Below are 13,936 nucleotides of genomic sequence, written 5' to 3'. Positions count from 1 at the left end.
TTGTACCTCGTGGTGGTTAATTATCTTGCTCTTACCACATGTCGTTATACCATAAACACAGTAATATTATAGAATCGTTTTGACAGATTATATGACTAATGTATAATTAAAGTTTTATTTATTGGATTCGTATATATTATAAAATTAAGATAAAACTCATATATATATCTTTTATTTACAGTTTCAAAGTCCAACTTGAACGATGGCAGCGAAGACTCAGTCCCATCTGCTCGTGGCTGCGTTCGACTTTGGGACCACGTATAGCGGTTATGCGTTTTCCTTTCGAAATGACCCGGTCAAAGTGCAGACCAATCAGTCTTGGTATTCCGGAGGAAGACTTGTCTCTCTTAAGACCCCAACAAGTGTGCTTCTAAATCCCGAGGGCGAGTTTGACTCTTTTGGTTTTGAGGCTGAGGACAGGTATGCTAGTAAGGCAGAAGATGACCAGCACCAACAAGGATGGAGATTGTTCCGGCAGTTTAAGATGGTTTTACACAACAACAAGGTACATGCTAGTCTTTCATAACAGACATACCGTAAAAAAGTAACATTTGTTTATACAAGCGACAAAAATATGATGTCAGAAAATGAATAGTAAAATAGCAAACAGGGATTGAGAACAGCTATTTTTTTTCAAATAATTTACATTTCTTTATTCAAGGACCTTTCAAGAGCCACAACTATTGAAGACATGGAAGGCAATTCTCATCCAGCTTTGCAAATATTTTCCATGGCAATCAAGTTTCTACAAAAACATCTAATAGATTCGGTTGCAAACCAGGTTGTAGGAATTCTAGAGAAGGACATTTTCTACGTCATCACCGTACCCGCAATCTGGGATGACAATGCCAAGGAGTTCATGAGAACGGCTGCCGAAGAGGTAATGGTTTTTGACATTGATAATGAATGTCAATATGGCTATGCCTTTGTTTGTTTCAACGTGTTCATGCATACCTTGTTGTGCTAATATGTGTCTCCTTAGCTAGTAATTGAGATGTTGATGGTAAAAAGTTTGACCTATGTCAAACACTATTTAACTTCCACACATAACGTATTGCAGGCGGGTCTCGATGGAACCCGAGTAAAACTTGCACTGGAACCGGAAGCAGCATCGATCTGGTGTGAGACGCTCGATGTTGACACACAGGCTGCGCTGGCCCGGACCGGAACCCAGTATATGGCCATTGACCTTGGAGGTGCGAACAAACGACTTGTGGTTTTGATATAAAAAAATACGTTCAACATACGTTTCATATGTATGACGATAGTATTCATTGTAGTGGCTTATTCTCACTTTAACTGTAATTTCAGGGGGAACTGCGGACATTTCTGTCCACGAGAAAAAGGATGACGGTACTCTAAAAGAAATCCATAAGGCCAGTGGTGGACCCTGGGGTGGCATTTATGTTGACGCAAACTTTCTCAAATTCCTTGAACATATATTCGGGGAAAAAGCTATAACTGCACTTAAGACGGAGGAGATGTGTGACTTCTTTGACCTCATCAGAGAATTCGAAATAAAGAAAAGAAGTTTCAAATCAACGTCGACAGACAAAGTAATGTTTAAGATATCCGCATCTACAAGAAACCTTTGTAAGAAATTCACAGGGCATGAATACGAAGAAAGACTTGCAACCTCTGAATATGGGAATTTTGTTATTGTGAAAGGTGGAGACAAGTTGAGAGTTGACCCTGACATCGTTCGAACTTGGTTTGACGATCCTATAGATAACATTATTGGTCACGTGAAGAGCCTTCTAAAGAAGCCCAAGCTGAGTGAGGTGTATACAATTGTGCTGGTTGGTGGTTTCGGAGAGAGTACTTACGTCCAGGAGAGGCTGAGGGCTGACATCACGGACAAGCGTCTGATTGTTCCTGCTGAGGCGGGTCTCGCTGTGCTGAAAGGGGCCGTCAGGTTTGGACACAGTCCAATCATCATCGCATCAAGGGTTTTGAAATACACATACGGAGTAAGTGTAAATAGTTATTATGACGACAAAATTCACAGTGAAGAAAAGAAATATTTAAACGAAAGGGGGGAATATCGTGTCCATCAATGCTTCGATGTGTTCGTTCGTGTGAATGAAGATATTCCCGTTAACCACGAAATAACCAAGGGATACGTTCCAAGAGCTTATTTAACATATACATATGTCTACCGGACGACAGCAGAGAATCCCGTGTACGTTACTGAGCCCGGCTGTGAGCTGCTTGGAGAAATTGAAACAGAGCTGCCCCGGGACATCCCTCTCTCTGAACTTGATAACGATACCACATTCATGTTTGGTGGAACGGAGCTTGTTGTAAAAAAGCGTTTTAGAGCAACTGGGCAGGAAGTTATATTGAAAACTAAATTCTTGAACTAAGCTAAACCTGCACTGCGATATAAACCTGCAAATACAAAAACACATGTATATATATGTATATATTCATTACCAAGCCTGTTTTACCATTTCGTGTCGGTTAGGTTAAAATCTATGGTTTAGGAAACGACGTTATGCGGGTGTTATTAACATGATGACACAAATATCCTGCGATGACTTATATAATGGCAATATACTTTATATATTTCTGTTTATATTCGGATATAGGAGACGTTAAACTGTGTGTATGCAAAAAATATCGATAACATTATAATTGCATGAAAAAAACGACATCATAACCTTACAAGATATTATAACAGTTCATTTAATTATGTTTTTAATGGTCACCGGGGATAACTCCGATACTATGGTGACACAGATACAAACGGTACAAATAAGAAAATATCAAAATGATTTTTCGTAAAAATGATGTTTTTCCTCTTTCTGTTCATATTTCATGCTCAATTTGACGAGAAAACTACCAGACGGAAATATCTGTTGTTCCATTGTATTGATTTTTTCACATTAATGTATGTTGGGATGATTATTTAAGGAGTAAAATTCGACATGTTGCATTTTATTGGGGTATGGTATGCAATGGGGCTGTTTACCATCGGTAATCTGTAAAACACTTCACTTTTTGATTGGCTAGAATATGCGTCAAAGACTAAATGACTCTATAAACAGCAACTAACTCTCTCCAAGTGGACGATTTTACAGCTTCGTCCACTGACCACATACCATTAATCGTAATTACTTCGGACCCAGCATAACCCGTTCAACTTGCATCCGAAAATACAATTTTAATAAATTTGTGCGATGCAAAAATATCTTTTGAATTAAGTGCCAAAATTCGAGCTGCTGAATACTTTTCCCCGAAAGCTGAACATACTGTTCCGAGTGGTAAGCATTCAGTGTACATCAGCACTTAAATATCTCGTCATGATCTGTGAAATATGGCTGACAACTTATATGATATCTGAAGCACTAATGAGTTATGGGTATTTAAAATCGATCGTTAGTAGCACTTTGGTGTTTACTAAACTTTCTTCGTACCAATTGTACTATATTCACGAGTATCTGAACATTTGTCGTGGAAAGACCGCTTTTACATGTACTTTTTTCTGTAATTCTTTACAAACGTTGATAAAATTAGACGTTACGACTGTAGCGGCAAACGCATTGATCAAATGTGAAGTAAGCCGAGAGGAATATATACCAAACAGAACACCGCATCCACCGTCGACAAGAACTACATTTTTATGAAATATATTATGACGTTGCAAGTATGATTCGAATGAAGGCATATTTTCAGTGTATTTTGGGTCTTAGCTATGTACCTCTAAAAAGGTGTTTGTACTTTAAATGTTTAACTTTGGGCTTGTCACTGAAGAGTTCATTGGTTTATTGAATAAGGCTTGAGTGACTGCATATAAAATGCTTTGGCTCTTTTGGTCCAGTTTGATTAATCGTTTGCAGGTGATGTTTTCATGCGGCCGTTGAGTACTTGAAATTACTATATCAGTTTAAATGTTAGTGTTACTATATTATTCATTGTTTTTAAGTGAATGCTGGCTCTGATGAGGCTTTAATTATTATGTTTGCAATTATTGATAAATGTTTGGACAATTGTGAACGGTTGTGCGTATGAGCTTAACATCCCTTAAAAATCGGTTCTTGTAACCTCGTGTTTGAATTTAGCGTTTAAAGACGTCAATCTAATGTTTTATTGATGAAGCTATTTGAATCAGTTTGTTGTATTTCTGAGCTTGGGTGACCTTTGCCTTATGCCTCTAAACAGGCGGACTTCTGCTCTTATCCCTATCGTTTTCAATGTCTTTTTTGTTATTCAAGTCCCGTCGTTATGTTAATAAAATTGTCTAAATACAGCATGCTCGTTAACAGAATCATGTATGTTTTGTTATTATGGTATTTATACTATATAAATTGACGAACGCACAACTTGAATGAACATAAAACAGATGGAACATAATGATATCTGTTGTTCGGTCCGGTTTTATACCTTTGAATTGCCTATCATTATCTGCCAAACTCAAGCCTACGGATTCAAAGAGTCCAAAATGAATTTACGTGATGTATTCATTGCATTCGTATTATGTCCATGTTAAAACATTGTATATAACTAGATCGATATTTAGATATTGTAAGAAGAACGGTAGTGGTATAATTACATTTTTGTGCATAACTATGATACATGTCAAGTTTGTAAAGTTGAGGTTCTATGTATTTGCAGATAGACTAATTAGAATGTTTAAACTTTTGACGACTGAGATTGTTTCTGCAGTTTTTCGCATAAATATTTATAACCAATTAAAGGGATACGCTCATGGTTTGTAAAATGCACTCTATTCATAAGGATTGTTAAAACTTAAATACTGACAGATGTAATGCTTCAGCAAATGTAGATATTTGCTCAAATATTGTCCGTTAATACCACATTTTTCGATGGCGTTACTTACGGATTTCATCGATTTCGTTGTTGCGTAAGAGGTGGATTGAAAATATCACGTGATGCTATCTTTGCTTTTGTTAAGTCACAACATCACTGTTGTATAAGTCCTTGTTGCCTAGTTGTAAGTGCGTGGGTTTGCTAAGTTCTTATGGTCTTTACCGGCTAGGGTTCCCACCCAACTTAATTATACTTCAATTGTATTTTAATTTCGATATCATAGAGTAAAAAATGACAAAAAAGTGTTTTCAGATACATTACCGGGACAATTGTTCATTGTTAAAACACATGGAAGAGTCCCTTTAAACACTTTCATTACAATTATGAGGAAGATTTTCTTGCTTTACTTTTCGTAAATGCATGTAATGCAAATACAATCTATCTCTCGACGAATATTACAATAATTTCCTTCTATTCTGTTTTACAAAAAAATGTTTGCGTACCAAAAACTGTTCGATTTAAGTTAGTATGCATAAGGTGTGTCATCGTTTTGCGTAGAACACGCCATAAAATATCTCAAAATACCACGTACCAAAGCGTAGTTGAGAGTATGGGTTCGGGGTCAACTTCATACTATCAATATCGAATTGTCCTTGAATGAAGCAAATTGAAGCAGTAATATGTTGGAACGAAAGTTTCAGTCGTTCATACTGGTATTGCATGATACACTAATTTAATTTAACTTTCATAAGTTGTTACAAAATAGGCTTCAATCGTGACAAAGTTTCAATGTCAGCTTCTTTATCACTAAATAGCCTCTTATCTTTCAGTTTCAAATATTCGGAACAGGAAGTAAATAATTCAGTAAGAAACGACGCATTGAAAGGGTTGAGACCAATGAACAATATTTTTAGGAAATATAAAACACTTTTAAGTGTGAATGCTTTCTGATGTTGAAATTGTTACTTGAAGATCAATTTGTTAATTTCAAAATATTAAACCATAGGAAAATTGGCATGGCGACAGAACAGTCCTTTTTCTTCGTTTAATTTCGATTACTATATTTGTGTCTTTAGTACAAAATACTTCCTATACAATTAATGCAAATGTAAGACAAAACTTTATTATCTTTATTATAAAGAGGTATAAAAAATACTTAATAACGGAAATGTTTATTTATTGAGTTTTATTATGAGAATATATGTCATTTACGTATGCTCTGTTGAATGGTTCGTAACTACTCGGAACGTAATTGAATAAGAGGAACTTGAACGTTTTGTACTATGAACCTTTGTTACCCAGAGATGTTGTGGAGTTGCATATCAATCATATGAGGATATGTTTGACATTTCGCACGATGGCCACATGCTATTCATCCGCATATATAATGCTACATTTCATTAGCTCTGAAAACATTTCTATGCCATGGACACACTTCAATATGCCTATTGGGATAACAGTTTGCCAAAAGTCCCCTACAGTACATATAGTACATGTACTTTAATTAAATTGCAATTATTGATCAATGTATAATAACAAAGTCAAACCCCTCAAACTTACATTTCGTTGATCTTCCTAAGGCACATTTTATTACCCAAGCGTGTTCTATATGTCTTGATTTAATGGAGTTTATTTTGGCTGGTCGCATGTCATGTTAGAGATATTGACTTTCTATAAAAGAAATTTATATACTTGTAGTGCTAGTTAATAAGCATGTGAAAATATACTGGCTTATTGTGAATACAATTTTAATTTACGTAAATGAAAAAACTTCATTGATTATTTAAACTTAAGAAACAGATATGAAAAATATTTCGATTAATTCACACGATTTAAAACAAACATTAATTATAGCTAACCACACTGAAAGCCAAGCTGTTAAAATAGTGTCCAACCAAAAATGTTTCGTTCTAGCGAAAACCATCAATCGCTGCCTTTTGATTCTGACTGGTCGCCAGTCTATCGCTACTATTTACGCGCATACCTGTCGTAAATTTTAACGACAAGAACCACAGGGTACTATAAGTGTATATATTTTACAGACCCAATAGCTCAGAGGAAAAACGTTCACTTTGGTGCGACTGGTCGGGGTTTTAAATCCCGGCCTCGTCACACCGAAAGTCGTTAGAAATGGTACAGGTAGCTCCCGTTCCTAGCGCTCGGCCATTAAATGGTAGTACATGAAAATGGTGTACTGGTTAATACGTATTGGTACTATACACCGAATACGTTAAATACCCAAGAGATGTCTTCACAGACAATCAGGGTATCGCAATCGAATCTCTTGTATCTTACTCTCTTTTAATCTCTAGATTTGACTGGGAATTGCAGCAGTCACTTTTATATCATTTATTGTATTCAAACAAAATTTGATGGCGTCCTGGCGGTGTCAAGCCGTAATGCAGTCACTGATTGGCGCCGGCAGACCTTGATAAACTCGAATACAAAATAAACATTCAAGGCATTACTAGTTCAATATACATAGAATAAAAACCGTTAGAACACGTTACAATTATCGTTTAAAAAAAACCCATACGTGGAACGAAGTATAACACTTTGATAATCAGATTACTGATAAATGCAGACTTTTGGCGAGTACGAACCTGATAACGAGTGATATAGGATTTATTTTATTTCAATGCCGATCGGATAAGTAGTGCTTCGCAAACCCTCTTTTATGTAAATCATTACATCAGAGTATTTACACTTCTTGTATTTTGTCGTATAGTCTTAAATTGCACGTCGCGATTCAATGTTTATTGATTCAGAGGTGTATTTGCACAGGCTAGGTAACATCTGCAAAATTAATACCTTATTATGTGTATTACCTGTAATTTCTTACCAGGAAGTTATTTATTCCGTACAGAATAAAGCCTTAAATCGGGTTTCGTTTTAATGGGATAATTCTTTAGTGAAAGATTTACAAGGTAAGTAATGGAATTACGTTTTCCGAAGTGTTTTCCGTTATCAGCTTATGAAAATAGTCATTTCGCGCTGTTAGAAAATCTTTAAAATATAAGGTAAGTTTCAACGGACTAACTTATTTTAAACCATGTTAATTATTAACGACACCTAATACTATACACTCTATGGTTGTGGAACAAGTGTTACTATATTGCACAGTAGACTTGGTTACCGCATTCAGCGCATTTTTACTAATCAAATAATTAGTTACGATAAGAGCATATCTAGGCTAGTATTCTAGTATACACTCCCATTTCCCTTACTCCATTTTCTAGTTGTAGTTTGTTGTTGTTTCTTTATCTTGAAATTTATTTACGTATTCAACTATTTATACAAATGTAATTTTACCTATAAAACTAAAATAAACCTATTTAGATTTGTATTCATATTGTTTTTAACATATTAGATAAAGACATTGTTTTAAGAGAAATAGCCAGAATAATGAGAAATAATGGACAAATATGCGGATGTATGACTGATGAGTTAACTACATGCACGAAAATTAAAAACAGCACAGATCAGTAGTGAAATTTAAATCAACATTCTCTATATTTGTGTTTATCCACGAATAAAGAAACAAATTATATGTTGCATCAGGCCTCTGCATCGCTTCTTATTAACCTAATACATGTCAGAGAAAAGTGTTGAAAAAAGAAATATGTCACTGTAAAACATAAACATTTGAATGTTGACAACGTTCGTTCCATAAGGGCAAATTCCTATTTAAAGTGAATTGTAATTATTGTATTACAAAATACCTGCTTCGGGTTTATGAATATTTTCAAGGTAATAATATCATATTAAAAAAGAGTTATTAGTTTTTGGAGGCTAGGATCTAAAATGATTAAAGTTATATTACTTGGCACTCTGCTCGTATTTTTAAGCAACGATAAGCAATTGAAGAAGGAACGTGTTCAAGTGTTGTTTTAAATGCGTTCATGGGTTAACCTCTACACCTGGTGACACAGATAGGCGTCTTCTGTTCATGTGCTTGAATTAGGCATCTTTTTATGCATAGAAAGGTAAACTTGATATACAAAAGGTGTGTGTTCTGTTGTTTTGAATGTTTATATCGCTAAACCGTATGTTACACTCGTTATGTGTATATACTTCTAAACGATACGATAATAAATATGTAATGCTCGATATGCGACTGTATGCAGCATTTTACGGGACTCCTTCACACATTTTTCAAACTGCGTAACAAATTGAGTTTGTTACATAAAAAAACTCCATAAAAAACAAATGACATATACCCTGTTAAACAGAATTTCGTCAATTTAAGCATAAACGTTGAATTTTCAATGAGGCACAATATACAAGCTCCGTTTGTTGTTTTACAAAATCTAAAACACCTTTATTTTGACTAATGTGTGTTAAATATTGGGATTTACAACACATTCATCTTTGATTTTACTAAGTATGTTTTAGACGGTGGTGGCTTGAACCAATCCTTTGCAGGTGATGTCTGTATACGGTCGTTAAGGCAAAATAATACACTTACGTTTCTCAGGAACTGTCGCATTCGTTTTTTTACACCCGCTTCAGTTAAGTACTTGAAATATACATTATAAATTAATAGGTTCATTTTGTGTTTCAAAGTAACATTTTTATAAAACTACAGTACTTTAGTATTGGAAGATTAATTATAAAATTCTTTAATTTTATATTTGTTTGTAGAAAATTATACTGCATACCAATAATTCAATCTTATGATAATCAAAGGTGAGTATAGATATCTCTCAACCTCCTTATATCATAATCTGAGAAAGCAGGGTTATTGTAAATCATTTGTTAAGTGTTTCAGTATACTGCGATTTAAACAATATTTATTGAACTAGATAGTCAAACGCAAAGGCTTGTTGGCATGTAAGTATTTTTTCATCCCTTATCTGTACAAATCTTGTATTCTTGAACCAGGAAGTTATTTATCTCTGCAAAATAAAGTCTAAAGTCATGTTTGGTTCTAAAGTGAAAATGTAGTAAATGATTCACGAAGTAAGTAAATATATTACATTAACAGAATTTCGTTCTGTTATAAACTTATTACTTTATAATCAAATTAACATGGTTCGCTTAAAGTCCAATACTGTTGAAATATCTCCCCCAGTACTGCATCTGAAAACACTTATTTTACCGTTATTTTACTCTATGATATCGAAATGCAGAAAAATGCAGTGGCAGTATGAACAAAATCTTGATTTTAGTGTGGTGCGACCCTACGCAGGTAGAGTCAAGAATTTATAGCAAAAGCAACACCTGAACCACTAGACCACATGCTGAAAGCAATATTTTGACATCTTAAGCATATATTTATTACATCACGTGATGATGTCAATCAGCCAATCACGCATCAATGATATTTTTGGCGCTAATATGAAAAGTGTGGTATTCATAAACGATATTTTAGCAAATACTAACATTTTCTGAAAGGGTCCAGCTTAGGGTATCTTAGTTTTAACCCCCCAAAGTGATTTGCCTCCCTTGTTTCATCATAAGCAAAACAAAACATTTTACAAAAATAAGACATTTCACTTAACAACATTGATAATTATTTTTTCATTCGAAAATACTTTGATCACAATTATATTAGAAACAGGAGCTTCATTTTCTTCATGTAAAATTTCATTACTTATCTAGTTATTTATCCAGTCTAATCCAACTACTGCGCAAGTACTGTTTGCAACGCACTATTCTCCGACCACGTATCTTCTTCTTTAGCATATAGTGATCAGTGGTCCAGTTGGGAACTTCTTTGGTATTTTCTTTAAATTAATAATAAAGCGTAGTGTGGACATTGGGAATTTATCAGACATCATATGAAACACTATCATAGTTTTATTTCTCTTATTTTTTAATTCTAAGTGGCACTGGGACCATAAAACAAGTATAGATACCATTTCGCGCTGTTGAAATTATAAAATAAAAAGTTAAAATAAAAGTTTCATCGGACTTACTTATTTTAAACCGTCATGATTATGAAAGACACCTGAATGAAATAGTAAACAGTTTTATCCTTTGTTGTGGTCAAGGAACTAGTGTTGATGTATGGAACCGTAGACTTGATTACTACGTTTAGCGTATTTTATAGAATCATGTTATAAGTTAAGATAAGAGCGACAATTTTCCTACGTTTTCCGCACCGCGACACAGCAATGTTAACAACAGCTAAATGTAATTATTCCCGACTTATCAGGCCTTGCCCTACCCTATGTTAAACATACGCCATGTTTAATGCACGACAGCGCACCTTAACATATTCCAATTGTTCCACCTATTTGCTATAACGTAAGCGATATCGATGCTGCTTAAGTTGGCTTTGGTGTCGTTACATATACATAATTACATTCGTCAGAAATATATGAGTAAATTCAAGCAGAAATGGGCTTTTCAGTAGATTTTAAAATTGCAACGTTTTTGTGCATCATATAAATATGTTAAAAACAAAGAAGAAACTTTAATGAATGCACTTTACGTCGTCTGATCCGCAGTGCAATGTAAAGTAACTAGAACATATGGCGTCATGTTGTTGCTCGTTCTATAAGACCATTTGAATTAGGCATATTCACGCCATTCACATGGAACACTTTCAAGATGTTGGATATTAGTAGTATCATCGATTTGTTTTAAAAATCATAAAAAAGAGAACTCGCTCTCATTTTCAGATCGAACCTCAGGACAATTTTTTAGAAGGTGACGTTACGTTTGTATGCAACTTAATTAACTGCCAATTTATTTCCTTTGTATGCCTAAAATAAGAGGAAAAACATTGCAAGATATTTCAACTCGTGCTCACCAAAAGTAAATATTTTCGCTCGTCACTTGTGAAAACAACTTTTGCGCTCACAAGAATAGATTTATTGCCATCTTAAATTTAAACAAACTCTTAATCTCTTTTGTTATCTGCAGATAATATTTTTAAATGAAGTAACTCGTCATTATCTGTTGAAAAACAAAATGAAATAAATAAGACTTTGCTTGAGGGTCAATAAATAATTTTCAAGAAATATCACATATACTTAAAAGTTCCTTACACAAGTATGTATATGTATATTTAGACCAAAGAAAGCATGTATTTCAAGTAGAGCTAAAACTGAAGAGGGGAGAACATCGAGTTAAAACTATTTAAATAAATATGACTTAAAAAGAAAAACAAATACAATACATGGAAATGTTAGACAATGGCAAAATTACCCTTGTTATACATTATCTCTAATTTTCGTAGCACAACGTATAAAAGTAATCATTTTATATAATCAGAGTTTTTTCATACAACAGGTTCAAGAAATTCGACCATATTTGGTCTTTGAATAACGTGTCCCGGTAAATAGCGTTTTCGGATAGTTTTATATTTTTGAGAAACACTCATAAAAAGAAATTCATCTTATATATCCCCAGAATGAAACAACATCTCTCATGTTTCTCCATACGATTGCGACCGAATAGCCCAGTTTCCAGCTGTAGTTTATGGCAAGATATCCTCATTTGTTCGAACAGTTTAAGTAAATAAGAAGGAATATTCGCACTTATATATTTCATATTCGAAGTGAGATTTCCTTATAAATTGTTAACACAGAGTTTGATTGTAAATTACTTGTCCAGTGCTGTATAAAACAGTCTTCAATTCTTTGCTGGAGCTCGTTTATAAATAGCTGTGTATTTATATGTGAGGCATTCTCCCAAACGTCACCAAAGCCGTACTTAAAAATAGTTCTTAACATTACATTACAATATTTTTTATTTGATTCTAAGTCACACAAAGACATCTCATATACAGTTTTTACAATACAATTTTGGTACATAATAGTTTTGCCCAAAACTTGATGATACGCTTGTTACGGTTAATGAATAGTGGGTATCTTCCTAACTCCACATTTATTGCCGCATTGCATACTGATGGTTAACCACCCAAAATCCGTTTGCAAAACTTTAAGTGAGAACATTCAATTTCCTTCGATGTAGAAAAACCCCGAACTTCAGATGAGTAATTCATAATTGACGTTACAAAAGCATTTAACAATGGACATTTTGTTTTAGGACTAAACATAAGCTTTTTCAATTTATTAAGAAGCACATTCATTGCTTTTAAAGCCATTCGACATAGTATTTGTATGTTTGACGAAAAAAGGTCCAGATAATAGAAATCATCAACAATCTCTAATGAAACATCGCCATATTTCCAGCTCTCGTTAGAACAAACATGTCAAACGACGTCTGAATACCATAACCTTACTCTTTTCAACGTTCACTTTTAGACCCCCCCCCCATCACAGTAGGTTTTAAGATTATTGAGTGTGATTGAATCTCTTCTGGCGTTTCTGCAAATATTGCCATGTCATCAGCATACAACAATAAAATTAATGTTACGTCATTGAGAGGTATTCCACTTGTTATATTTATATCCAGATATAAACCTGAGGCATCTATAAACATTGACCCAAAAATTGGCGAACAAATTTCTCCTTGCTTTTTGCCCACTGATATCTCTATGAACTCTGTTTTCTCATATGTCTTATCTTTGCTTTTACAAAGATATACATGGATCGTACGGTTCTAAGCATCTTTCCATTTATACCCATTGTATGTTATTTCAGTCACAGAGCATTCCTATTAACACTATTATCAAAATTATGTAAAATGCGTGTTGCATATGTCTGTATTGTTAACTATGTTGTGTATCACTAGTTTAGAGTATATTAGTCCTTAACCTATTGTTAGTACTGACACATGTGTGTGACGCCATCCATTGTTCTTTTACAAGTGTATATGGTTTAATGGTACGTGATCTGTACTTTATTTCTACCGACCGTTTAATATTCAAATAGAAATAGTAGTAAGGTGTCTTTAACATACTGCAGAATCAAGAAGTATGTTGACTACTTGTTTTTTCTTGTATTGTGTAAACCTTTGCACTTATTTAAAAATAATTAATTTTAAAACCCTTTTCTATTTAGGTTAAATTAATAATTATAAAATGTTAATTTTTATAAGATTCCGAATTTTAGGGTGTAACAACACAATGCAAAATGAAGATGTGACTGAGGGTCGCACAGCCATTAAGGAAAAGGAAAATATTTATTTGTTGTATGTCCCGTAGAGAGAAGAAAACATTTAAAATCTTAAAAAGTTTCCATATATAGCGAATAATGCACAATGGAAAACACATTATGCACTTGTTATATATCGTTTGTGGTTTAAT

General features: G+C 34.0%; 3 protein-coding genes across 5 annotated transcripts in view; all 3 read left to right on the top strand.

The window, feature by feature from the left end:
- The window catches only part of LOC128217263 (heat shock 70 kDa protein 12B-like), a 241,572-nt gene that overhangs the window by 171,714 nt on the left and 55,922 nt on the right, over window positions 1-13,936 (top strand). The window lies entirely within an intron of this gene.
- Window positions 203-2,366, top strand: LOC128216119 (heat shock 70 kDa protein 12A-like). Its single transcript, XM_052922708.1, has 4 exons — window positions 203-505; window positions 662-880; window positions 1,061-1,196; window positions 1,312-2,366. The coding sequence occupies exons 1-4, from the start codon at window positions 203-205 to the stop codon at window positions 2,364-2,366; spliced, it is 1,713 nt and encodes a 570-aa protein (XP_052778668.1).
- The window catches only part of LOC128217264 (heat shock 70 kDa protein 12A-like), a 32,265-nt gene continuing 25,645 nt past the window's right edge, over window positions 7,317-13,936 (top strand). The window contains exon 1 of one of the 3 annotated variants that reach the window (XM_052924291.1): window positions 7,317-7,452. The gene's annotated coding sequence lies outside the window, so the exon portion shown is untranslated. Of the gene's footprint in view, window positions 7,453-7,519; window positions 7,701-13,936 lie in introns of those variants that run through there. The other 2 variants (XM_052924290.1, XM_052924292.1) reach the window with 2 other exon arrangements.

The sequence above is a fragment of the Mya arenaria genome, chromosome 14 (genome assembly GCF_026914265.1).
Source record: "Mya arenaria isolate MELC-2E11 chromosome 14, ASM2691426v1".
NCBI lineage: Eukaryota > Metazoa > Mollusca > Bivalvia > Myida > Myidae > Mya > Mya arenaria.
The sequence above is the reverse complement of the archived record's forward strand: the minus strand, read 5'-3'. Positions and strand labels throughout refer to the sequence as shown.

Excerpts from the sequence above, each read along its gene's own strand:
- LOC128216119 (XM_052922708.1), top strand. The coding sequence starts at position 203 with ATGGCAGCGAAGACTCAGTCCCATCTGCTCGTGGCTGCGTTCGACTTT. Across the intron at positions 506-661 it reads TGGTTTTACACAACAACAAG|GACCTTTCAAGAGCCACAAC; the intron begins GTACATGCTAGT and ends TCTTTATTCAAG. Across the intron at positions 881-1,060 it reads TGAGAACGGCTGCCGAAGAG|GCGGGTCTCGATGGAACCCG; the intron begins GTAATGGTTTTT and ends AACGTATTGCAG.